At 46.4% G+C, this 25,517-nt stretch overlaps 2 protein-coding genes, 1 long non-coding RNA gene and 1 other non-coding gene across 6 annotated transcripts; all 4 read left to right on the top strand.

Moving 5' to 3' along the window:
* The first annotated feature begins 1 nt into the window (after position 1).
* Positions 2-17,377, top strand: bckdk (branched chain ketoacid dehydrogenase kinase). 2 transcript variants are annotated; one of them, XM_023819472.2, is made up of 11 exons: positions 3-381; positions 2,480-2,548; positions 3,599-3,709; positions 6,387-6,434; positions 7,554-7,673; positions 8,258-8,356; positions 9,347-9,420; positions 11,349-11,477; positions 13,878-13,967; positions 15,192-15,347; positions 15,790-17,377. In XM_023819472.2, exons 1-11 carry the CDS (start codon positions 148-150, stop codon positions 15,932-15,934), a joined length of 1,275 nt encoding a protein of 424 aa, XP_023675240.1. In that variant the 5' UTR covers positions 3-147; the 3' UTR covers positions 15,935-17,377. The 2 variants fall into 2 exon arrangements, with proteins under 2 accessions (XP_072558288.1, XP_023675240.1); XM_072702187.1 differs by lacking the exon at positions 3,599-3,709 and having other exon boundaries at positions 2-381.
* Positions 17,378-17,743: 366 nt separating this feature from the next.
* On the top strand, positions 17,744-22,476 carry orai2 (ORAI calcium release-activated calcium modulator 2). Of its 2 annotated transcripts, none has more exons than XM_023819475.2 (4): positions 17,744-17,994; positions 19,068-19,111; positions 19,565-19,800; positions 19,972-22,476. In XM_023819475.2, exons 1-4 carry the CDS (start codon positions 17,759-17,761, stop codon positions 20,518-20,520), a joined length of 1,065 nt encoding a protein of 354 aa, XP_023675243.2. In that variant the 5' UTR covers positions 17,744-17,758; the 3' UTR covers positions 20,521-22,476. The 2 variants fall into 2 exon arrangements, with proteins under 2 accessions (XP_023675243.2, XP_023675242.1); XM_023819474.2 differs by lacking the exon at positions 17,744-17,994 and adding an exon at positions 18,001-18,516.
* An 826-nt stretch (positions 22,477-23,302) lies between these two features.
* LOC111847900 (uncharacterized) lies at positions 23,303-25,218 on the top strand. Its single transcript, XR_002839183.2, has 4 exons — positions 23,303-23,411; positions 24,242-24,378; positions 24,592-24,675; positions 24,790-25,218. It is a non-coding gene; the product is annotated as an uncharacterized lncRNA (long non-coding RNA).
* LOC111847906 (Z30 small nucleolar RNA) lies at positions 24,049-24,143 on the top strand. Its single transcript, XR_002839184.1, has one exon. It is a non-coding gene; the product is annotated as a Z30 small nucleolar RNA (small nucleolar RNA).
* Positions 25,219-25,517: the final 299 nt, after the last annotated feature.

Consider the following 25,517-nt stretch of genomic DNA (forward strand, 5'->3'; position numbering starts at 1 on the left):
TGCATATAGACTCGGTCCCCCTGTAATTTGTACGTAGTGCTGAGCTGTGGGGCTGAATCGTGTTAAATGGCTTGATAAAGCGGCCGTGTTGACTCAGCCGAAGGTAACGGTGCACGGTCAGTGTACTAAAGGACAAAGGAGCCGAAAATGCGACGGGGACTGACGGGAAGAGCTTTTGAGATGCTGGCTTGCGGTTCACTCGCCAGCCTGGGGATGACAAAGATGTTTTCGCCCATCACGAGGGCGGTCGCCCCCCTTTCTGCGAGCCGCAGGCTCCGGTCCACCTCCTCGATGCAGGGCTACTTCGAGCTGGCTCGGGAAAGGTCCAAAACCGTCACTTCGTTTTATAACCAGTCGGCCATCGACGCGTCCGCCGAAAAGGTAACTCCCTGGGAAATGCGGCTCCGCGCAGCATCCTGCGCGCGTTCATGCTCGGCCGGCCGGGCGGGTGCACGCTGGCCTGGGCGCTGCCGCGAGCTGCGGTTATCCCCCATGAGCCCAGGTCAGGCTTCGATCGCCGTGCACGATGGCCGAGGTTCCGTCTATGGCCTGGAAACCTTCCTGTTACCCTTTCTCTGCCACATAGTCCTAACTGTATATAACACAGGGCGAAAATCAGATGCGCACGATGTGAGTCGATATGCAGCACTGGTACTTTACGATCCTGATTGTTTTTTGTGTTACAGTGTTCAGTATTCAGACAGATTTTGGCTGGCAAATGTATTTATTTCCCCCTTTTGACGTCAGGGTACAGTCCATCCTGCAGTTGGAGATGCTAGGCTTGTCATCGATCTGTCCACTTTGCTTCGTAATCAGGATTGTTTCGATATCGGAAGCGAATTGTTTCGATATCCCCTGCCCCACCTAAATTATTTGGATAAATAAGCAGAAGCGAAAATAGCGAGGTAGTTGATCTGGTCCCACGTGTGCTGAGTGATAAGGGCACGACATTTGCAAACTGCACGGCCGGGGCAAAGCAAGGTCAGAAAGCGTGGTGCCTTCAGTGCATAGAGAAAACTCAACGCAACGGCATAAGAGAAGCTTTATTAATCCTGCAGTTGGCTATACAACATAAAAACAGAAGAACTGGAATATACAAAAAAGTGAATATGTGTACATCCAAAAGTGGACGTCTTCAGATGCTTAGAAGTTGCATATAGTAAAACAGCTGTGTAGAAGAACAGCCATAATCTTGCTGAAGTCAGAATCCCCTCTATCTGAGATAATCTCGCTAAATATGTACAGTAGCACATGTTGGTGAAGTGCATGTACTATGTAATATGTGCAATAATAATCTGTTGCTGTACGCTGCTGCAATAAATAGCTCTGGTTATTCACTTAACATTGTATATGGCATCTTCGCAGATATTTTTGAACATATTTTGTATGATTATTTTATTTTTAGCTGTTATTTTGAATCTATTAATGCACCTTGGGGTTGTCACGAAAGTAACTTTGTTCGTGTTACACAACGACAATGAAGAGCTTCAATCTCGAATTTCTGTAGGTCCCGTCTTCTAACTGTTGTTAGTTTTTACTTTTTTTTTTTTTTTTGCATAAACGGTTAATTGATTTGTAGTGTTTCTTGCCTAAAGAGAATTGTTTGTAGGTTCATTCAAAATATATATGAAATCCCATAACATGGTAATGTGGCCTGGGTGTCGTTAGAAGCATATATCGGTGTTTTGAGGCCACGCCATGTTTGGGATGCCTGCAGTGTCAGATGGAATTCTGGGCAGCACACCTCGTGGGAAAGTGGGGGTGTATGAAGTTGAACTGGCATTGCTGGTTTGAAGATGAACACACTCCATGTTTTTGCATGGCCTTCCCAATGCGCTTGGGAGAGAGGATCTCTAAAACAGCGACGGCTGAATTTCACGGAGGAACTTGGTGTTTCGTCTCCTTGCCCACATGGTTTAAATGATCTGAGTGGGTGTAAGACTCTCCTCAAACTTCACTTTTAATCTGTGAGAGACCCTGTCTTTGGCGGCCAATGTCTGAGCTGATTATTAATAAGACATTTTTATTCTGTGTCTCCAAGTTAATCTGCTCTATGAATAATGATACATAGTCTGTACTTCCACTCACTATAAATGTTTGTGCGAAGTGTAGAATTGGGCAAGAGTTTTTGAGTTAAATGTTGGGTGTCAGGTTACATCTGATCTGAAGAAGTGAGCTTTTGCTTCTCTGTTCAGCCGGTCTTGTTTGTGGCGCTGTGTAGCTTAGGTGCCTCTGCCAGGTACAGCACAGCCCCTCGTGACCTTAGGCGCTGCGTCTTTTCATTCACACCAGCTTTAAACCAGCTTTCCCTTTTTCTGGTTCCCGTCATCCCAGCCCTTTGTGTGAGGCACAAAAAGAGCCACTTTGTAAAACAGCCGCTCTCTTAGTGATTTTTGGCAAAATTGGCTCTCGTGCAGGCTATATTACAGATTCCCGGCAAAAACCACACAAACAGGTTTTCTTGCGCCTCTTCCTCTAGGCCTCGGTCAGACTGACGCCAGCCACCATGCTGTACGCTGGAAAGTCGCAAGATGGACATCACATTCTGGTAACTATTTTTCTTTTTCTTCCTTAGCCATTTTTTCCCCTCTCAAACCCAATGGTGGGAGGGGTCATGTGTGAGTTTTTTCGTGTTGCTTAGCGAGTAGCAGGTGTGTCGAATCTGCTTTACTTGATAAAAATATGACGAATGGAGAAAACATAAGCAGTTGGAAGTAGGTCATTTGTACTTAATGGCCGTGCTGTGCCTTTTAGTTAAGAGACGAACTGGCCGAGTCTTTATCAGAAAAGTGAAAGATTATCTTGTTCTGTTTGAACTGCTCCCCCGATTCACAGGCGGACCTGAAGGGTCAGCAGCTTTTTTTTGTTGTTGTACAGACCTGCCAGCTGTGCTGTGTTAAGCACTGAGAGGTGGGTCTGTACCAAGGGCAGAATTCCTCTGTCATGTTAAAGTTTTCTGTTGTTTGGCTTTTAATCAGTTGAAAATCTGGGTTAAATGGGGGGGGAAAAAAATAAACAAGTGTGGTCTTTCGCAAACTAAGAATTAATCCACATAAATGTGCTGTGCTGAAAATCGAACTGCAAGTGTCGTACGGAGCACAAGCTGTGTAACGGACCGCAGTCTCCCGGCCGCTTCTCTGCAGAGCCGCTGGATGAGCAGACTGGACTTGCCGTCTTTCCTCTATCCATCGCGGGCCGTGCTCCGGTTTCATTCCACAGTGGCCTTGATCGGTGGGAAAAGTTCAAAAGCTGTTTGGTTTTGCTCAGCGCAACCTTTCATCCAGTCACAATAACATCTATTTTAGATGTTGCGCATGTTTTGCTCGTCTCGTAAAACAGCACTCGGTTCACATTCGTGATAAATAATGGAATATTTTCAGTCCTGTTTGTGCTAAAGGCTCAGAATGGTGCTGCCCGTAGCCTGGCTAGCTAGCCGTGTTGCGTAACGATAGTAGGATTTGCGCGCCTGGTTTGTGTGTTGACTCTTGTTATGACAGGGCCTAAAATGTGGAACTGGTGTGATTAGTCATTGGGAACCTTCTCTGTGTGCATGTTGCATTTTATCTGACTCTCCCTGCCCCCGCCCCCCCCCCTCCAGAGCAGTGCCAAATATCTGCAGAAGGAGCTGCCTGTGCGCATTGCCCATCGCATCAAAGGCTTCCGCAGCTTACCCTTCATCATTGGCTGCAACCCCACTATCCTGCAAGTGGTAGGTCCCTTCCCCAAGGGCTGTGCCGAACCATATTGCCCACGACAATACCGGTGCAGTGTTTGATACTATTAATAAGTCATATGTTGATATTAAAGATATTGCGACGCACCATCAACACAGTCTCACAAACAGGGTTCTGTATCACGAAACGAGATTTGTTGGTTTGCCACGTTACTTATCAGATTTAAGGTACCCCAGTTTAAATGGACTTTTTTCGTTCGCTAAATGGGTGATAGCCCAAAAATTCAGTTTCGTGATGGAGGCCCCTGGATCTGTGTGTGTGTGTGTGTGTGTGTGTGTGTAACGTTTCGTCATGCAAGTAAAACCCGACGAAATTGCTCTCGCAAGACTGGCAATGTGACGTATCGATGTATAAGCTAACAAAGTGGAAGCCAGCAGGGCCAAAAGCACAAATTGTGTGTCAGTTTCTGAGGATGCTTCCTAAAAAGGAAGCACGATTTAGGTCTGATGTCCTGTAACCAAACGATGATCATTTGTAAACTATGCAAGAAAGATACAACGGCTGAAGGTGGCAATACAGCAAATGTCAACACCTTAAGTGAAGGCACCTGCGTGTGCATGATGAACGTCAAACATCGCGTAGAGAGAAGAGCCTGGTGGCCGATCCCAGAGCTAAATCAAGCGGACAAGTGACACTGAGTCAGCCTAGAATAGCTGGAGTACTTGCAAGCAGAACTTCCTTTAAAAGACAGAAAAGGCTGTTTGATGCTAAGCATCTCTGTTATTTTTAAAAATGTATAGTTGCTTTTTATTTTATATGCTGTTTTGTACACGGTTTACTCTTTTTTTTTTTTTTTGAAGATTTAAGAGTGAAAGATTTGAGATTTTTTTTTTGATGTATTTGCACTGAAGAATTCTGACTTTTTTTATATTTGAGGTTCAATTTAAGTTGTTCTCTGCACACTAAAGAATTAGTTTCCAGAATATCTGGTTTATGCATAATCCATTTGGTTTTGACAATGTGCAGTGTGTATTTTGCTATTGACAACAGAAAAGTGAAAAATAAAAATCTTGCCTTGAATATCTTTATGGCAAAAATACCACGATGTGTCGTGATACAAGCCAATGAACAGCGCATCGCTCTCCCTCCACTTGAGTTTCAACCTGCAAAGCCGTTGTTGGCACGCTGCTGCTCGTTCATTTTGACCTTGCCCAGATCTACGATAAATATTTAAAACCGCGCACCTGTTTATAATGCCTGTCACTGTGGTGTGTTCAGATTCCAGCCTTGCCTGGATTCACCGTTCATTTTTAATGTAAGGATTCGCCAGATCTGTTTTCCTCCACTGCGTATTATATTTTTGTCACGTTTTTGTTTTTTATAAGCTAGAAGGTTGCCAGTTTTGAATCCCCTTTCCCCACAAGAACTCTGTTAGATGGCTGCAATAAGACGCCTTCCTTTCTCCTGTATAGATATTTTTCCAGCAGCATATAGTTTTGGCTTGTTTTCCTCCAAGATATGGGCACTGGGTGACCTCTGTCCCAGATCTGCCCCTGCTGGCTGCCAGCAGCATTTATGTTCGGGAAGCAGCTCCTGAAGCGGGCCTCTTGTTTTCCTGTGTGCTCCAAACAGCAGGGCGGGGACAATTTGATGAGCTGGGTCAGGTTTCTCTTTGCTTTGCAAACTAATTGGCCGAATACGACTGTCCTGTAACCTAAATCTCGACGAGATGAAGCCACCGGATGCTTCGATGTGTACAGTCAGTGTCTGTAGCAGAGAATCGCTATCAGATATGCATGAAAATATGCGGAATAAGTGCTATTTCCACTGCTGAGCAAAAACAACAGCTGTTTAGCTGAGGGGGCATGTGAATGTGGGGGGGTTTCTCTCTTTTTGGCAGGTCTGAAGCAGTGTTGACTGTAAAGGCTTGATGAGTTTAAGGGCTGTAAATTGAACTGTTCTCTTCCTGTTTTCAAACGAATTTGAATAACAATTCTGTGCTCATTACTAGTCAGTAGTCGAACGGCAAATTTCCAAAACTCACTGTTTTTTTTTTCTTTTCTTTTTGTTTTCATTTTTGTTTCTGCGATGACACTCAGTGTGCTAAAGTCAGTGTGCTAAAGTCAGTGTGCTAAAGTCAGTGTGCTAAAGTCAGTGTGCTAAAGTCAGTGTGCTAAAGTCAGTGTGCTAAAGTCAGTGTGCTAAAGTCAGTGTGCTAAAGTCAGTGTGCTAAAGTCAGTGTGCTAAAGTCAGTGTGCTAAAGTCAGTGTGCTAAAGTCAGTGTGCTAAAGTCAGTGTGCTAAAGTCAGTGTGCTAATCACATGTCACAGTGCCGAGGACCAAAACTCACTCGGTCCTCATGTGATCCGACAAAGAACTTTTGTTCAATTTCCAAAGCTCATGCTGTCCTCCCACCCGGTATCTTGTGGATTGTGCTGCGGGAATTTGATCTTCACTTGGAAGAACAAGGAAGATATTGATGATGATGATGATGATAAACTAATGATTTTTAATGATCAAATGTTGATATTATTATTATTGTTGTTGTTGTTGTTGTTGTTGTTTGTTATTATGATGTTGTCATTGTCATTAACATTGTATACCATGCCTCCATAGCTGAGGGTCTGTGTGTGCCTCTTCAGTGATAGCTGTGAGTGGGCTGGTGTCCCCCACCTGGGACGTCTAACCCATGCTCTGCCTTCCCTCCCCCAGCACGAGCTCTACATTCGGGCGTACCACATGCTGAGCGACTTCCCAGCGGTAAGTGAGAGCATGGGGGCGTGAGCATGGATGATGTGAGGACGCGTCTATTAGCCAAGTTGAAGGGCTTCCGTATATAGCGCCGGCCCGGTGTGATTGGTAAGGGGAGACGCCGTCATGCATGCCCGCCACTGGACAGAGGTGCCCAAGTGACTAAGCGGGTGTCGCATTTGTCCCGACTGCTGGAATTGACGTGGGCATCACAGCGTGCAGTGCTTTTTTTTGGGGGGGGGGGGGGGTTTAACGAATATAGACATTTGGACTGCTTGAGTCTTGATGCTGTATCTGCTGAGATGGTTGGCTTTAGTCACCCCCTGGATCTTCTGTATCTAGCAGACTCATGTACATGTGACTCACCTTATTTTATTTTTCTTTGCCTAACCATATGTGGTTAGTCACTGTGGGAAAATTTCATGACTAATCTTCTAGTATCATGGAGCAGAATGGGTGTAGATGGGAGAAATTCCAGCGTAAGCCCTCGGGTGTCCCTCAAATTTGGAAGCCCTTTTTCTGTTAACTGTGTTTCAGTGATTCATATTTGTTGCTTAATGTAGTGTTCACAGTCGGAAATCGGTGGTGAGTGAAGGCATGGGTGGGTGTGTGTGTGTGTGTGTGTGTGCGCTGACTCACCAGCTAAAGTAGCTGACTGGGAATTGTGAAATTGCTGACTGGAACATCATAGCGTGTAGGTCAAATATGTTACTAAATCATGTACCGTATGGTCTGAATTACATGGTGTTACAGCACATTCTGAGGCATTTAATATTTTCTCTGTAAATCGTTGAAACAATCATCACTGTTGCTTGCGCATTAGTTTTGTAGTACAGAACTGACGAGATCCGTTCCCTAAGTCTGTAAGTCGGAAAATTAACAATACAGTACATAGTAATAATATAGTAATGATAAACGTATATGCGTACGGCACTGTACTGTTTTCACGAGCATCGCATTCGTTATTACGAACTATTGTATTTAACAGATTTTTAATATAATAGGATTTATGGCAGTTTTTTTGTTAGTACAACTTGTGCGTAATTCGGAAATAAGCGGTTTCTTGAGAGTGGCCTGCCTGCGCTCTGCCTGCGCTCTGCCTGCGCTAATGTGTTGCCCCTGTGTCAGATCAAGGATCAGGAGACAGAGGCTCAGTATTGCAAGCTGGTGCAGCAGCTGCTGGACGACCACAAGGACGTGGTGACCATGCTGGCGGAGGGGTTTCGGGAATGTCGCAAGCACCTGCAGGTGGGTCGGGGGGGGGGGGGGGGGAGTATATGCTTTTTTAATTTTATTTCTTTAAAGATGAGGTTTCAGAGAGAATAGTACGGACATCAAAAATCAGTAATTGATGATTCGATCTCCTCCAGATGGGTCTGTCGGAACCCTGCTTACGTTTGGGGGTTCTGAGTCGAGCCGGGAAAACTGCGTGAATTAAAATATTTAGAGTTCTTGTTCAGATGGCACATCTGAGTCTCCAAGGGGATGTTTGCTTGGAGACCGGTCCCACATAAACGGGATGGATGGTGCAGTACTCAGCCTGTTTGTGTCTTCAAAACGTCAATTAAGGACATTTTATACGGCTGTTATGCTTAATGGAAATGTCTCAGCGTGCGCAAGTGTTAATCAGATGTGCGGAATAAAACGAGGCACAAAGAATGTAACATGGTTAACATTGAGAATTCTTTGTAATGTCTAAATTTTTGTGGTGGCGGCATTTATCCATATGTTCTTGCGATGGAAAAGTATGTCAAATTTGTGCAAGATTAAAACTCATTAACTTGGTGTCAGCTTCAGTTCCGGGCTCATTTTCTGTGTCGGTTCCTTCCCAGGACGAGACCCTGATTCGGAGCTTCCTGGACACCACGCTAACCTCACGCCTGGGGATCCGCATGCTGGCCTCGCACCACCTCGCCCTGCACGAAGACAACGTACGTCCCCGATTTCACCGTTCCTTTCTTGTCGGGATGCTTTGGTGGGTTGGGGTTTAGGTGCTTTCTACTGGAGATGTAATCTTAAGCATTCCTTTTATCGGTTTATTCTTATTGAAGTAATTTCTTAGAAGGTCTTATTATCCTCTTAAATCCAGAAGGAAAGAATATTGTGAAATCAAAGAACAGCACCCTACTTAACTTAATTACCAATGTTAGCATCTCAGTGTCCCCCCCCCCCCATCCGTGAATAAAGCCGTCTGTACTGACTCCACACGGACTCATGGCTTCCTCGGCCTGCTCTGCTCACGGCCGTTTTACTGAAATGACGCCTTTGGGTATCCAGGGGTCCTGGTGTAATATTTCTATATGACCCAGTTACGCAACTCTCTATAAATACCTTTCTCTCCGAGTCTCATTTCATGGGGGTGACTTGGCTGAGCAGATGCTCTTGGCTAATATTTACTTCACAGTTAATGGATTGTGGAAGAACAGAAAATTTCTACGTTTTAGAGGTATGCCTGTTAAATGTCACTGGGCTTCCAAAGCTTAATTTACCGGGCTCACGAGATCTTGCACGCTCTGCCAGACCGATATGAAAACGGTGTCTTTGGCACGGACGGCGGCCTTTCCGGCAACTTCCCGCGTGTGACTCTTGTGTCCGTGTCCCCGTCTCATTCTACTGTTTTATTGTCTAGTGAAGCGAAGCAAAAACACTTGCGGACAGTCAGAATAGCCTCTTAATCTGAGGTACCCGTTCCCATCTGTGGCAGAGCAGCCCCGGTTCATTCTAGAATTGATATTTGTGTACGTCTTTTACATATGATCCAAAAAGAACTTTGTTAGCGTACGGCAGGCGAACAGGCTCGAACCTGGGACTCGCTGGGGAGTGACTCATCGGCGGGTGAAACCAGAACAGGCGTGAATAAGAAGTGAATAAGAAGTGAAAGTGCTGTTTGTGTCTGTGCTCACGTACCTCTGCTCCTGCAGGCCGACTTCGTGGGAATAATCTGCAGGCGCCTCTCACCGAAAAAGATCATTGAGAAGTGGGTGGATTTCGCCCGGTGAGTGCCCCCCCCCCCCCCCCCCCCCACACCACCACCCTTTCCATCAGCCCCTCGTCTGTGCTCAGCCCCCGCTTGGTGTGTCTGACCCCTGTGCCAGTTTTCCTGCCCAGGCAGGCAGGTTTACAGCACAGTCACCTGGGCTTTGTTCAATGCTGTTCTGTGCTTTTCTCAAGCTATCGGCAAATATTCACTCTGCCTTTAGCTTTCCAAATAAAATTATTTTTTTTTGGATGTGTGCTTGTTATTTGTAGCTGAATTTAAAAAGGTTCAGCCTTGGAACAAATATACTCTCGGCGGCAAACAACACTAGAACTTGTTTTTTGCCTGAATAAGGTTTTTCTTTGTTTGTTTTTTTTTGGGGAGAGAATTCCAGAATGTTAAATAGTTCTTTTTCAATTAGGGAAGTCGAAAGGTAATGCAGAGCTTGTTTTGAGGTTTGTTGACTTGTTTGATGACTTGTTTGAGTTCTGTTCTCTTGAGATCCCTGTAGTCAGCATGTGGGCTGGGCGCAAACAAAGGGCTGTAGCACCACAGCTCACTGAAGAAAAATGCACATGTCCTGGTACAGGAAGTCCCCGGCACTGAAATAGAAAACACCCACCCCCCTCCTGAGATCTGATTGGCCGGTCGAATTCATAGCAACCAAATGAACCAATCGGATCCCTGCTTATCATTTTTATTTTTTTGTTTTTTTGTTTTGTTCTTTTTTTCGTTCCGTGCACTATTTCTTTTTTTTTTTTTTCTTCAGTGGGCAGGGCTCCCATTAAAGTAACGGCCATGACTTTCGTAAACAAGATCTTGCTACGGTTCTTGTAAGGCATGAGCTGTGAGAATGGCTCTTCAGGGTGGGGGAGGGGCTTTCTGTCTGTCTGAAGGTCATGGAAGTCCTAGCTGGGCCTGCTGTGACACGTTATAGAGGCTTTATATCTGTCTGCAGCGTTGTGTGTAACAGTAGTTAATGAGTAGTCAGCAGCAAGCATTTGTTCTGCAGAGGCTCCGTCGTGCCGAGCATGTGCAGTGCACGCGTGTACACGTGCGAACTACGTGCACTTGTTTTTCAGAGACTCTAGAAATGTGCCCAGACTCCACCCACCCCTCAAACCCCCCCCCCCCCCCCCCCGTGCCGGCCTGCCATTACACTTCCAGCCCTGCGCTCGCACAGTGACGCCGGCCTGAGTCAGCAGGCTCTGCGCATAGCCACAGTCCGCAGAGCAGAGGCGGTCAGCGCCTGAGGCGGTCAGCGTCTGAGGCTCCCTGCAGACCGCTGACGGCGGTCTGGCCGCCCATGACGCAGCTCAGCCGATTCATTCACATGACTGTTGTTTTACCTGCTTGTATCATGTGCGGGACGGTCTGTATGTGGGCATAAAACTGATACTGTCTTTGCTTGTGTGTTAGCCTAAGCCTAACCCTAAACCTAACCCTAACCCTAACCCTTTCTAAAGATCTTCAAAAGTACTGATTCTTTTGAGTCGGCTCATTGCCACAGCCTACTGGGTTAATGAATACCTCATTAAGTTAACTAAGTTTGCTAATTAACGGAGCTGCTGGTGAAACTTAACAAACACACAGATTAGCTGAGGGGCCCCAGCGGAGGGGTTTGGGACCTGAAGCGGCGTTCATCTAGCCGTCCAATCAGATATCATTTTGGAGAACAGACAGGATTTTTTTTGTTACTGTGCATTTACATATTCTGGTGTTGTTGTTTCTAAGTAAGGGCAAACTTACTGCTCTGACAAATAGCTGTATGACATCTTGTCTGATGGGCGAAGACTTGTGTGTAGTACTCGATATACCCGGAAAATTCTGCCAACTATATTCTGTAGTTGGCGGAATCCTGGACCGTTCCCCTGACCCCCATCACAACACATTAGCCCCCCCCCCCATGTGCTCCCTTACTGACGGACTGGCTGCTGCCCCCACAGGCGTCTGTGTGAGCACCAGTACGGAAACTCGCCCCGGGTCCGGATCAACGGGCACGTAGCTGCGCGCTTCCCGTTCATCCCTCTGCCGCTGGACTACATCCTGCCGGAGCTGCTGAAGAACGCCATGAGGTGCGACCCGTCCCTCCTGCTTCCTGTCAGATCATGGGGCGCAAAGTCATAAATACAGGTGTCCTGTGTCTAACTGCAATGTGGACGCGTCTGTCATCGGAAACGGCACGCCTGCGCACCTTGACACGTTTCGTCTCCTCCATTGTGTTTCCGCGCTGTGTGAGGACGGCGCTTGTGTAAAGGCAAAAAACACCACATGAATCCCTATCTGACCGCTCACATTCAGGTCGCGTATGAAAGTGACTTAAATCTGACATAAAAACACTGGATTTGTGTGTCCACACAGCCCTGAAAAAAATCTGATTTGAGTCGCATTCAGGCAAAAAAACGGTTGAGCACATTCAGTCTGAACGTAGCCTTATTGACATATGTGTGTATGCACGATGACAAGAGGTCGTAGGCTCACTTAGTGCAAGAATCACATGTAGTAATAGTGTTAGAGGCAGTGGGATAGAGTTACATTCTATGTAACATTAAAAGAAAACAATTGCTGTACTGAATAAGGGGCAGGGTCATGTCCTTGTTGTGGTCTTTGAGGGACGTCTCATGGTGACCTTGCTGTGAAAACACGGCCCGCGTGTGTCTGCACCCCGCTGTCTGGGAAGCCTGAGGACTTGCTGGGAGGCGAACGTGCTCCTCCACAAGACCTAAAAAAGTAGGTCTGGAAATTTCCAGTGGTCAGCCTTTTCCTATAGATTTCCTTCAGCATGCGGTATAAAGATTATAAATTTCCCCTCGGTGTTTTTCCAGAGCGTCTATATACAGTATAATTCCCCCCCTCCCACGGTATGAAGTCCACACGCAGGCTTGTGGACCAAATGGGAATTGAAATTGGCTTTTCAGACTGGCATGGTGAGTCTTGCCAGTCTCTGTGATGTTGACACAGACGGTGATTGGTCAGGAGAAGGTCTCCATGCCAGTGGGTCCTGCTGAATGGGTTCGCTGTTTGGTGTGGGGGCAGTGGCATCTCGTGCCCCATTAGGATGGAGGCTGTTGGTGTGTGGTCCCAGACTGCCCTCCTAACTCTCCTCCAGTCTGCTCTGGTGTCCGCTGGGTTGAGCACAGGCTTGTGGAGTTGTTGGCCACGCCCTTTTTTTCAGTTACTTTCCACCCCCCGTGCAAACCGTGCGATTACGTGTTCTGCTCATGTGAGCAGAGTCACGTTCTGGGACCAGAAACTGCTGAAGTGCTCAGTGGGCGAAAGCTGCAATCAGTACAAAAATCAGTTATTGAAGTGGACGTGTGTGGATCGTATCGGACAGTGTTCTTCGGTAAAACATCCAGCCGTGTTAAGTTGTACCTCCCCTCCTCAGACCTTCCGCTTGGTCTGACGTGGATTTGTCATTTCTGAGTGCTGGGCAGCCGTCGTCTATAGCCCCGCCCCCCCCCCCCCCCCCCCGAGCCCCCGCAGGCACGCAGTCTTAGCGGTCAGGCCTGGAACATACCGCCCTTGGCAGGAAGCCTTGGCAAGACCCTCTGTCGCGTTCCTTCTAGAACGACGGCCCGCGGTGCCAGTCTGGGTCCTGTGCTCGCCTCAACCTAACCCTGCGAGAGTGGGGGTGGACTTTGAAAGCATACCACCGCCCCACCCCCCCCCCCCCCCCCACCAGCAGCACCACTGTAAGCGTCAAGGACAAATATCTGTGCGCTTCAATGCCTCAGTCTCCTGCCACGTCTGCCAAAAGTTCAGGGGGGCAGCTGTGAGCTAAGGCCAGTCAGCTGCTGTACGTGACCCCCGCCGTTTTACTCACTTGATTACACATTTACCAGTATAATCATGCATTTACCATCACTGTGATCAAAGCGCTTAAACGGTGTTGTATCCAGGCCTGGGTTTAGCTCTATGCATCATGGGATTTTCTGAATGGCCCAGTGGGACTGAGTTGTTCACAGAGACACACGTTCAGAGTCGTCCGAATCTTTATTACTACATGACCGGTGAAAATTTTATATTTAATTTTTTTTGGCAGCTCGCTACTGGTAGAGACATGACAATAGACGATTGACAGTTACAGACAGAATAAATGCAAGAGACTAGATACACGACAGAGAGGGTGAAACGTAGGAATGTCATGTGATAGATATGATGGTTTGTTCAAGTTTAAGTAGTGCAATGTTAAATGTTGACACGGATGCAATATAGACAGCATACATCCATACATATTGGCGCACAAGATGTTTCGCATGCAATGTGCGGTTATGACTCTGAGTGCCGTTAACTCCTGAAAAAATGCTCCGTGGCACCAGATGAACGGCTGACGCTGACCTTGGCTTCATTCTCATAGGAGAGTATGCTGGGTGTATCAAGATGGCATGACTACAGCCAGATGCTGTCATTCCTGCTTCTTCGATTTACAAATGACATAAAGCATGATTTCATTTGTTTTCCCCATTGCTCAGGGCCACCATGGAAAGCCACCTGGACACACCCTACAACGTGCCTGACGTAGTGGTTACCATCGCCAACAACGATACCGACTTCGTCATCAGGTGAGCCACGCGCTTCCCCCCTCATCCTCTAACAGCCGTCCCCTGCTCATTCTTGACCTTTCGCGGGTGTATGTTTACATTTGTCTGACATCAGTAGACTTGCAGTCCAGGGAAGGGTTAGAATTTAATGTGTGCTCGCTGGGATTTGAACCCGCAACCTTTGGATTGTTAGCACCCTGCTGTACTTGTTGAGCTACAGGAATGTAAACTCTGACCGCGGCATAAATCTAGTTTGCTGGAGTGATGACCACATGTCAAGAGGTAGCTGCCAGCCCCCCCCCCTCCCCCTAACAGAAATGCCAGCAACCCCGGGGGTGTGTGTGGAATAGGAAGATCATGCAGGAGTGCCACAGGGCACCTGACTGTTGTTTCTAAAACGGTTAGCCCCGCTAAGTGCCTCTTTGCGTCACCCTTTTGTTTACCGCGCACGTTAGCGTCGTGGCGACCTTTCCTGGACGCACTCGGCCGCATTCACGTGGAACGATGTTTTCTTGTGCTTTGCTGCTCGGCTGCCAATTATGTCATTCACGCTCACTTCCTGCGGTAAAGCGCAGTCGTCAATCGCCACCAGCGTCATTAACTAGTAGCAGGGCCTCTTCAATAAACCCTTCGATAGTTCCTCACTAGGACTTTGCTTATTGAGTTACTGAATGTGTTTTAATAATCATAATATTTACCTGTGGGGGGGGGGGGGGGGACAGCCATTTTTGAGAGGTCAAATGTGTTAATTTTTTAAGCAGCAAATGGCTCGTAACGAATCTGCACGCTTCATTTAATCTTCACATCGCAGCTACTCCCTTCTTTGTGTGTTAAACTCTCTAATAGCTGTATGAGGGAAGGAACATATTGACAGGCACATGTTTACTGTCCTGCTCACAGCAGCCAGCCTGCTCTGCCAGCGGGTTCATTTTCGAACGGGTCGGATGTACGGCTGAGGTGGTGCAGTGTCTGTTATAGCTGGAATCCAAGCTCTGGTTTTTGATGTTAACTGAATATGAAGCATAGAACGAAATTAAAATGCTGAGCGTTCTTTGTTTCTTGTTGTCATCACTGAGGTCAGTAAATAGCTCTGACCAAACTCGTATCAATAGGCTTATTGCAGTAGAATTGTAGCTTTCAATTTCCTAACACTGTTGTTTGGCATCTTAAAGTGAAGGGTATCTAATACGAAGCGCAGTTTGAAACTGCTGCCGTGTGCCTCAGCCGTGTGCCGTCCTGCTGCAGAATCTCAGACCGCGGAGGAGGAATCCCTCACAGGATCCTGGACAAGGTCATGGACTACCACTTCAGCACGGCCGAGGAGAGTGCCCAGGACCCACGCATGAGCAACCTCTTCAACAACATCACCAACAGCGGGCCCCAGTCTGGCCCCATGCATGGGTAAGGGCCCGCCCCCTCTGGCCATGGGAGTGCACCCCCATAACCCCACTGCATGTCTGCTATTAGGACAGTGTTTCCCAATCCGGTCCCTGGGGACACCCAGTCAGTCCACGTTTTTAGGGAACTGGGAGGGAGCAAAAACGTGGACTGTCTGGGGCCTAAGAGGACCGGATTCTGCCATCATATTTTGCTCCCTGGGTTCACATGCAGGTTTTTAAAATGAGACAATGGGTCCGTGCTCCTGAAATTTGTTCCATTGATTATGCAGTTTTTCTTTTCTTTCATTATAAATGATTGAAATACCTATTTGTTCTGAAGAGTCAGATCCAGATTCTAGTTCTGGATCTTTGCCATTGTGGTCTTTCTAAGGGATTCCCTTTAGTGTCAAAGTTTCAGGCCCTGTTCCTCTCTACCCCTCCCCCACCTTGCCCCCTCCCCCCAGATTTGGCTTCGGTCTGCCCACCTCCAGGGCATACGCGGAGTACCTTGGCGGTTCCCTGTCCATTCAGTCGATGCAGGGCATCGGCACCGATGTCTACCTGCGTCTGCGCCACATTGACGGCAAGGGGGAGAGCTTCCGTGTCTGACCCCAAACCTGCCATGGAGAGACTACTGAAGGGTGGCAGTGTCTCCCATTAACCTTCTCCCCGCCCCCAGCCACCTTGGGGACCAGTGCCCCACTGTGGCAGCCGCTGCCAGTAGACTTGAGCTGCTGGGATGACTACTCTCTTTGATTATTTGTACGACTGTGTCTTTGCGAGGCTGAATTCAGATACTGTTCAATAGTTGATGGCTCATCGGAAAGGTCTGCGTAACGACCGTTGTTGAGGAAACCTTCAGCCTTCAGGAAGTTGGTTCAGATGGTCTGCTGGTGATTGTGACCTCGCCCATCATCTATAAAGGGCCGACACGTGCAGAAAAAGCTAAGGAGACGAGTTTCCTTCAGACCCGCCTCTTGCCATGTTCCCACAAGTATGGAAAGAGGCCAGCATGACAGCTGTCGTGGAGAATCGTCCCGGATGTACTGACCTGATCTTGTAATTTGTGTTGGAGATGCATTGCCGAAGGACTTTGGTGGTCATTTAACTCTTGCCTGTGTATTAGACGCTAACAAGCAACACCGTGAGGATCAACTCAGTCGAACTTTCATCTCGACAACGTTTGCTGATAAAGGGTAGACGTGTATTTAGCTGGTTTTCAGTGTGGACGATTTAAGTAAAAATTTGGACAGTCTATTATGCATAAATACTCGACATTGGCTCATTTCACTCATGTAGCTTTTGGTCTTTACTTTCTGAACTTCATGCAGTTTGTGATACTGGTTACCTTGTAAAGCCAATGACTTTATATGTATTGTTTAATTTTTGGTTTTTTTTTTGACCACACTGAAAATGCATTTTTACTGCTAACACCGCTATTTGACAATGCTATGTATTGTTTATACACGTGTTCGTTAATCTTGCCTGATAAGTTGTTGGAGTGGGACATTGCTTCTCTTCGGTCATTCAAAACGTTAGCGACACTTCTGCGGCTTACATTCCGTTGATGGTCATTTGTTTCTTCAAAAACAGTAGTTCACTTGTCCTGTTGGATACTAAGTTAATATAAGGTCATCTGAGAAGCATAAACGCAGCATCCATTATTATTTTCTATTTTTTGATGTAGTCTAAGGCTGAGAAAAAGCAATGTATCTTGAGATCGCGCTCCAGTCGGTTAACTTTGCCTGTCGTCGAGCCACTATTTCTATATTGGCCAAGTGCGCCCTCTTGTGGCACAGAATCGGAGAAAACTGGTGAAACGTAAAATGACGTTCAATTTTATTGTAAAACAAAATTTGAGAAGTGTTATTTGAATGCGTATGTAATTTAAAGTTTTGCACATTTTTCATCGTCAATGAAGACTAACATATCCCAAATAATCAGATTTTATGAAGTAATTTTTGTTTTGCAGAGATTTGAATTGTTGACTGTTCTCCATAGGTTTCAACTGTATAGTTTCTTGGGCATTATTAAATTCATGATGCAAGCAAATGTGAACTTTGTAGTCATTCACAGTATAATTGTCATCAGTTTCAAAACCAATCATATAAACGCCGTTTTGGGAATAGAATGGAAATTTAAATTGATCAAACACAGCTGCTTATAGTTCGGGAGGGTTTCCCCGTTGGCCTGGTCTTTACGGCCAGAAGCTAGAGGACGTGCTATTAAGATATATTTTGAACGGTGACATTCCACATCAAAACCATTTTGCCTAACATCGCACTTAAATTTATCATTAAACACATTCAGCTTCAGAATCTGTGGTCTGTCGCAGTTTTAGATTGATGGATTTTAATGCTTCTAGCAATCACTATCACCGAATTGCAGCGTATTATACAGCTTGATGAGGCAGGCTGGCACCGACGGCAACACATGACCCAAATCGGGTCTCGCATTACGGGTCATTCCAGGGAAAACCCCCAGCTCGGGAAGCACCTTTTCCGGCGCCCTCATCACGTGACAGGGGCGACGGCGAAAAGGGGGCGGGGCGACGGCGCTGGATTGGCGGCGCGGTGCCTCACGGTGGGCGCAGCATCTCCCTCCTCCGGGCCGCTTTCACTCGCAGCTGACGTGGATGAGACGGATCTGCGGCCGTCGGGGGCAGTAAGGTAAAGGCAGGTGCCCGCTGTGTGTTTTAAGATGCAAAAAGCCGCCCGTCCGACTGCCAGGGAGGTGGCTAGCCGGCCGCAACAGTGGATCCTGTATTGTTATTGACATATTTTTGTCTCTGTATTAAGTTGAGACTCGCGATCTGCAATTAATTTAGGTGTTTCTACTGGTTAACGTTCCGTTATGGAGAATCACAATTAGATAATGTAGCGAATAATATAAATGATTAATTATGTATCTATTCTGATAAGATTTCATGTTATTTTTCTTGTTTACCTCTATTGTTGCTTGACAGACGTGGCCGTAAGAGAAAGAGAAGAATTTGCGCGACGCAGATCGGGCGTCATTGCACCCCCCTTCCTCCCTCCCTCCCTGCCTCTAGCGTTTCACGACGATTTGTTTTCCCGGCCTTTCCGGCTAAAGTCTCCGGAGAATTCAGTCAGCCTACTCCTGCTTGTTGGGTCGCTGGGAGGCTGTTATTAAAATGGATCCCGGTGCTTATGGGAAAGCGAAAGGATGCGGTGTGTGGCTTGGGGGGGACCCGGCTTCCCCGTCCACCCTTAGGGTGGGGGACCATTTTCAGGGAAATCACTGAGCAGATGCTGAATCCGTATAAATCGCGCTTTCGGGAAGCGAGGATTTCAGTTATTAAGCCCCTAGATTTTACTCCAAATGTAGCTTTCAAATTACACAACCGGATGTAACTTAAAAAACTCGCTACCGACCACATCCGTGTTTTTGTTTTAAATGTTATTGGCAGCATTAGAAGTACGATTAAAAAACTTTAATACTGCGTGCAAAATGTCGCTGGTCATACGGGTTTTGTACATCAGTAGATGCTGGTCGTTGAATAAACGCTTCTCAGTTTTTGCGTGTTTTGACAGGAAATGTTTCAAAATGCGTGTTAACACAAAGTAATTTTACCCGGCTTGTTTTTGAGAAATTCCTTAATATGACGATGCATGTGATCCCCAAGTCACAAAACACAAATCAAAGGTGTCGTGTTACTCAGGAAGAAGGTCTAAGTATATAAGGAAAAAATCGGAACTTGATATCTTGTGTTCCCGTTTAGGTATTTGATGAAAGCCCTGCAGAATCCAGGGGAAACCCGGCCAAGTAAGTAGCTGCTTCGCTCTAATCCCCATGACCAGCTGTACTTTTTCATTGTTCGTATAGTAAATGAAAGATCCGTTCCTCCGTCAATTTGCGTAATATTCTGTGTCTGGTTCTCCAGCTGCTTATAATGAATGTGAGGTACTATCACGGTGTGGGTGCAGGGTTGCCAATTCAGGCAAGAAATCTTATGGCAAATTTATATTATTGCATTATAAACCTAAAATTAGCTACATCAAAAGCGTTGGGGTAGTTTGCAAAGCCTACAGACTATTTTCAAGGTAATAAAACTGTCGCATACATGTAAATGCCTGTTCATGTGTGTGCAGACTTGTCTTGGATTGAGAATGTCACACCAGCCAGCTGACCAAAGTTCGCACGGGGGGGCGGTTGTATGTCTGGTGTTTGTAGATGCACATTTATTAACAGCCAAACCTTTTCCGCTGATCTTCGCAGTTGTTATGAGCAGTGAGCTGAACGTGCCCATGGGTTCTCCTGCACCAGGAGGCTCAGATCGATTGCAGGAGGGGGGGGGGATGGACTACCGGGACTGGGTACGCCGGAGCTACCTGGAGCTCGTCACCTCGAACCACCACTCTGTGCAGGCCCTCTCCTGGAGGAAGCTCTACCTGAGCCGGGCCAAGCTCAAAGCCTCCAGCCGCACCTCTGCCCTCCTCTCAGGCTTCGCCATGGTGGGTTTCAAACCTAGAGCAAGGATGCATGGCAGACACCTAAATTTAGCATTCAGGAAGGAAGTAGGAGGTACCTAACACTGTGTTTACAAGTTAATTTAATGTATAAAGCTAATAACTCTTGATTATATCAGGGTAGATCCAGAACTGAAGGTGTTGGTTGTCTGTTAGGTGGCCATGGTTGAAGTTCAGCTGGAGATGCAGTACAACTATCCGCGGCTGCTGCTGATCGCCTTCAGTGTGTGCACCACGGTGCTGGTGGCCGTGCACCTCTTCGCTCTGCTGATCAGCACCTGCATCCTGCCCAACGTGGAGGCGGTCAGCAACATCCACAACCTCAACTCGGTCAGCGAGTCGCCCCACGAGCGGATGCATTACTACATCGAGCTCGCTTGGGGGTTCTCCACCGCCCTGGGCATCCTCCTCTTCCTGGCCGAGGTGGTGCTCCTGTGCTGGATCAAATTCCTGCCCGTGGATTCTGGGACTAGAGCCAACTGCAGCACCCCTGCCCCCTCGCAGCCCGGCCACAGTGGCTGGCAGGCCGCCCTCGCCTCCACCATCATCATGGTCCCCGTGGGCTTCATCTTCGTGGTCTTCACCATCCACTTCTACCGCTCTCTTGTGCGCCACAAGACGGAGCGCCACCACCAGGAGATTGAGGAACTGCACAAGATTAAAGTGCAGCTGGACGGCCAGGAGCGGGGGATTCAGGCCGTCTGAAGCACTCACCCATTCAGAACTTCCTCCACCTTCTGCCCCAAAGCCCCGTCTTGCTCACGAAGCCTAATAAATGTTGCATGGTGACGTCTTCGCGCGTGGGAAGTAATCCTCCAGTCCTTATCCATCCTGAGCATTATGTGTACTCGTCTGTTGTACCTTCCGTTGACTTCTCACGCGGGGCGCGTGGATTCCGTTTTAACCTTTAACAACAAAGGAAGGTTTACAACCAATTTTTAAGGGCTATTTCATGTTCGGCTAAGTGCGAGTCTGAATATTTAAAAAAGTTTGACCTTCCCTGAGCTGATGCAGCCATTTGTATCTGCCACATTCTCCTGACTTATGTTCACTTTAGGTTGCAGTGCAGGTCTCGTCCACGCCCTCTCCTTACAGTCCGTTTTCCTGAACTCCAGCTGAGTAAATGAGTTAAGCTATACGCGATGATGTGAAGCGTGGCACTCGTGCGTGAGTTCCGAGTGCCAGCCAGGTGCATTGTGGGTAGGCTGCTGTCGTAAGCGGCCTGTGCGCCACCTGATACGTGTTTGGTTTACAATGATGAGTTTCTGCACACAACATTTCAAATGGTGTTATAATACAATATCTGTATCATGGACACGCATGGGAAAAACCTTTTATATTAATGTATGCAAATATGTGTCTAGCTTGCAAGCAGCAGCTTTCTTTGGTTGTCACTGTATTTTTTATTTTTATGCTTCCCCCATTTATGCTTCCCCTCCAGTGCTGTTCACACATGAGTGCTGTTATTAATTTTTTCGCAGCAATGGTCTCCATGATGTCTCTCTTGTCTCAGGTGTTTGACCACCTTATCGGTGTTGACGTAAATACGGTAACGCAGTGCGACTTTCATAATCATGTGCACATCGAAAGTATAGGATCATTGTTTTTGCATCCTAAAGCTAACATGTAAGCTCTTATCCACCAGAAGCATATGTATAACCCGTCCCTTCCTGCTTTTATTTTCATATCACATAACTATTTATTTGTACTTTTATATTGTGAAGCACAAAAAAAGGAGAAATGCGTAATCAGGGTACGATCTCGTGTCCGTTTGCGGAGAGCGGCCTACTGAGCATCAAACAAGTGCATCTTTTTACAAAATCCTTTTTTACGTTTGAGTGAGTTTACATGATTGATGTTGCAGGTTTTTTTTTTTTTTTGCCTAAGAATGACCAGGGTCTGGGCATTTTTTTCCCTCTGTAGATAGGAAGTGCTGTAGGTGTGTCGTTGGTTCATGGGAATTTTATTTGCACAAATAGAATAAAAATAAAATACAAGAACAAAAAATGAGTAGTTCAGAGAGATGACCAATCAGATTGTAGAGGTGAGTCCAAGCAAGTAGAGGAGGCAGGAGCAGGACATCTGATTGGATGGTCTTGGCTTCCTCTACTTGCTTGGACCCACCTCTTTTACAGTCTGATTGGTTCAGAGAACCAGAAATAATAGTTTTTTCAGTCTGTTCTCAGAACGATTTTGTGTAAGTAAAACTACCACGAGTGTGTCTTTGAGACTAAAATGAAGGTCGTAATTGCTAATTGTATACCAAATATTCTGTAAATGAAGTAGTAATGTGGCAGTTTGGTGTGATTTGCACTCAAGTGAGACAAGTCGTGTATAAGTGAGCAAATTACAAAAGACATTCCAGCTGATGTGTATATAGGTTTGGTAGTAAGGGAAATATTACAGGTTGAATTTAGTTTTTAAGGTTAGCGCCAAAATGCTGCAGTTTTACCCTGTGCCAACTAACCAGAGGAACAGCACTGAAAGCTGTTCCTTTGACCAAACGAATGCTTTATTGGCTCATGCTTATGGTAAAAGGTCAAGTGCTCTTTCAGCGTTAAATGTTACGTCCTCTTGCTTTGAAGGGGTTTTCATGATGCTGTAATTAAGACGTTGCACTGCTGTTCTCAGATCCTAACAATAAAGTCTAAATGTCTGTTATCACATGTTTGTGCGGTGAACTGTGTATGAGTTGTTATCCAAATGTTATTAAAGAGTAACAATCATGGAATGATTTGCCGGTACTTTGGCCTCACACCTACAGGGTTGGCAGGTAGAGATGGAAAGTTCAGGTCCAGAAAGTAAAAATTCAGACCAAGATTTTATTTCAGCCAACGAGTTGAGTACGAAGAGTCACAGTCACAGAGTACTCAACTGGTTGGTTGAAACAAAAACTTGGCCTGGATTATTTCTTTCTGGACCTGAACTATCCACATCACATAGTGATGTGTGGGTTTCCTCTTGCAATTTAAAATCATGCATTTTGGCAAATTTGTATCTCCTAGATTGGCCATAACTTGAGCATATTCATTTGTGTGCCCTGTGATAGACTGGCATCCCATCCAGGATGGTCGCCTGCCTTGTGCCCTAGGCTGCCTGATAGACTCCAGGCCCACCAGGGAGTTTGTGATTTGTAAGTGGTTGGAGGAGGGATGCATAGAGGTACTGTTTCAGTTTTATCCCTTAATTCATGTAAATAGAACATTTTGCAACTGGATTCTAGTTTCCCATAAGGTTGGGTGATATATCAATGAAATATTGCAATGTATGAATTTGGCCCTAAAGAGGTGCTCATTTGCACTGACTACCAGGTGGGTAATTGAGCAGGGGTTGTGATGGCTGGCAGGCAGGGGCCTATAGGGGAATAAGTACTCAATGCATGCAACTAATTAAGTAATTAGTAGTAATGAGCCACTTGATACAGCGCCATGGGTATAAGATGTCAGGGCTGCATGATATTATTTCTGGTTGTGTGGCAGTTGTGGTTTGTGGGGTGTTGAAGATTAACTTAACTTAACTTAACTTAACGTAACGTAACTAGTAAATGTGGTTGTTTGCTATTGTGCTCCATGCCAATGACACCAGTGTCTTTCTAGGTAAGAAGGGCTTCTGGTTCCGTAAGAATGTATGACACAAGAATTCAGATATTTGCAGAAATTGGGACTAATCCCTAGTTTGCGAAGTCTGTACTACTTTACTCCAGACATATCGGTGACTGGCTTCTGCAGTGTGTACCTGCTGAAGCTGAATCTGAAGTGACTGAACTGTTAAGATTTAATAGCATTGCTTAATTGGTGGTGCTCTGTTGCCAAAGCCGCTTGGCCTAAAGCATGACGGAAAGCTGAGTCTGAGAAACGGAGCTTGTCGTTGCTGGAACATTTCACAGCTTGCGTTGGCATATGTGGCCTTGGTTTTTAAGGGGTTCTGGAAACTGCTGCAAGACGCCCAGGCTGAAGCTTTGATTATGGAAATATTGCATTGCTGCAGGAAGAGCCTTCGGTGTAATTAAGGCTGTCTGGCATATGAGGAATCGCTCTTCCCACTGTTTGCCTCATTACTTCACTTCCATGCACATGTTTGAGTGTGTAGCTGCTAACAGCTTTCAGAATGTGATTGTCCTTTTAAACTAGCTCTCCTCCCTACTTCAGATGAAATGCATTTTGAATAAGTGTAGTAGTTCAATTGACAAGACTCGCTGACCACCACGCATCAACATTGTATCATAAGCCGTGTAGCTGTGATGAGACGAAGAATTGCCTGACTTGGTATTGTCACATTGTGGACAATGATCAAAGTATGACCTCGTTTTTAATCTTCTCTCTGAGCTGCTGGGACTGCACCCGGAGACCCTGCCTAAATTAATCTGTTGCATGTGATCGCTGTGCCAGTTGACTTGCTAAATTTGAAAAGCTTTTGTTCTGGATAGGAATTGGAGTTCTGGGATCCGGAGTAGGTGACCCCAGCAAGTGACTTTGGATGACCTCTGTGCCCTTCCCCAGTTATGCTGACATTAGGCCTGAAACAACCTGTGTGCAACCCCCCCCCCCCCCCCCCCCAATTGAGGTGACAAATGAGCCAATAGCTCTGCTTTGATCTTTTGCATTACATCTACAGATGAAAGCACTGGTTTTATTTCATGCTCATCTGTGCCCTAATATGTCTAGCTAGCATCTGTTTGCTTAAATTTGAATTTTTGGCGCTACATGCAAAGTTGAGCTCAATGCTTTGGATATGCGTTGCATAGATGACCAAAATTTCCTAATTCTCATGTTGTAGGTGCATCTGCTCACAGGATGTGCTCTTGCACAGGCCAGCTGGCCATTCAGCCCCAAGTCTGTGAATCGGAAGGCGATGACGGAGGTGAGTTTGCACTTCCATTCTGTAACAGCCCTGCAGTCTTTGTAATGACTGCCTGTTTCCTCTGCAGTATGGGCTGACTTGCTATCAAGACTAAACACCAGCCTTTTTATACAGGCAGTCCCTGGGTTAAGAACATCCGACTTGCAACAACTTGTACTTCCAAACGGATGATGACCATAAAGTCATGTTAAATTCGGGTTAAATGCAGCTTTGTGATAACTAACGCATGGAGTACTTTGATGCTCATGAAAACATTGCATGATTTCAGTGGTTTGTCAACTTGAAGTGTGTGTGTGTCTGTGTCCCCTGACTTACCTACAAATTTGACTCGATGGGTGTCGTTCATAACATGGGAGCTGCCTGCACTGCAGAACTGCTTGGCTGGAGCAGGACAGGAATAGTGTTCTATGTGACTCGAATTCTTCTGCACTGACTGTCTAAATGCATGCCCAGGGTCACTCGGTGATTGACACTTGTCCCAGTTTATTCCTTTTACTGCAGGGGTGGGGAACCTGTTCCATGGAGGGCCGGTGTGAGGTTTTTGGGATAGCCTCTCAATCAGCCAATAACAGTGGGTCCCCAGGACTGGAGTTGAGAACTACTGCTTTATTATTGGTTGATTTGAGAGGCTATCCCAAAAACCCGCACCGGCACTCCATGGAACAGGTTCCCCACCACTGCTTTACAGGCATTTCAGGAATTTAATTGCCGCACTTGCTTGTTGGCTTTCCCCTAAACTATCGAGTTGTCTGCCATCTGCATTATAAGCTTGTGGTGGGTGTGACCGAACAAGCATCTGCAGGTTCTCTGTGCCCGGCGAAGGTCTTGGTTTGAATGCTGAG

The sequence above is a fragment of the Paramormyrops kingsleyae genome, chromosome 18 (genome assembly GCF_048594095.1).
Source record: "Paramormyrops kingsleyae isolate MSU_618 chromosome 18, PKINGS_0.4, whole genome shotgun sequence".
Taxonomy (NCBI): domain Eukaryota; kingdom Metazoa; phylum Chordata; class Actinopteri; order Osteoglossiformes; family Mormyridae; genus Paramormyrops; species Paramormyrops kingsleyae.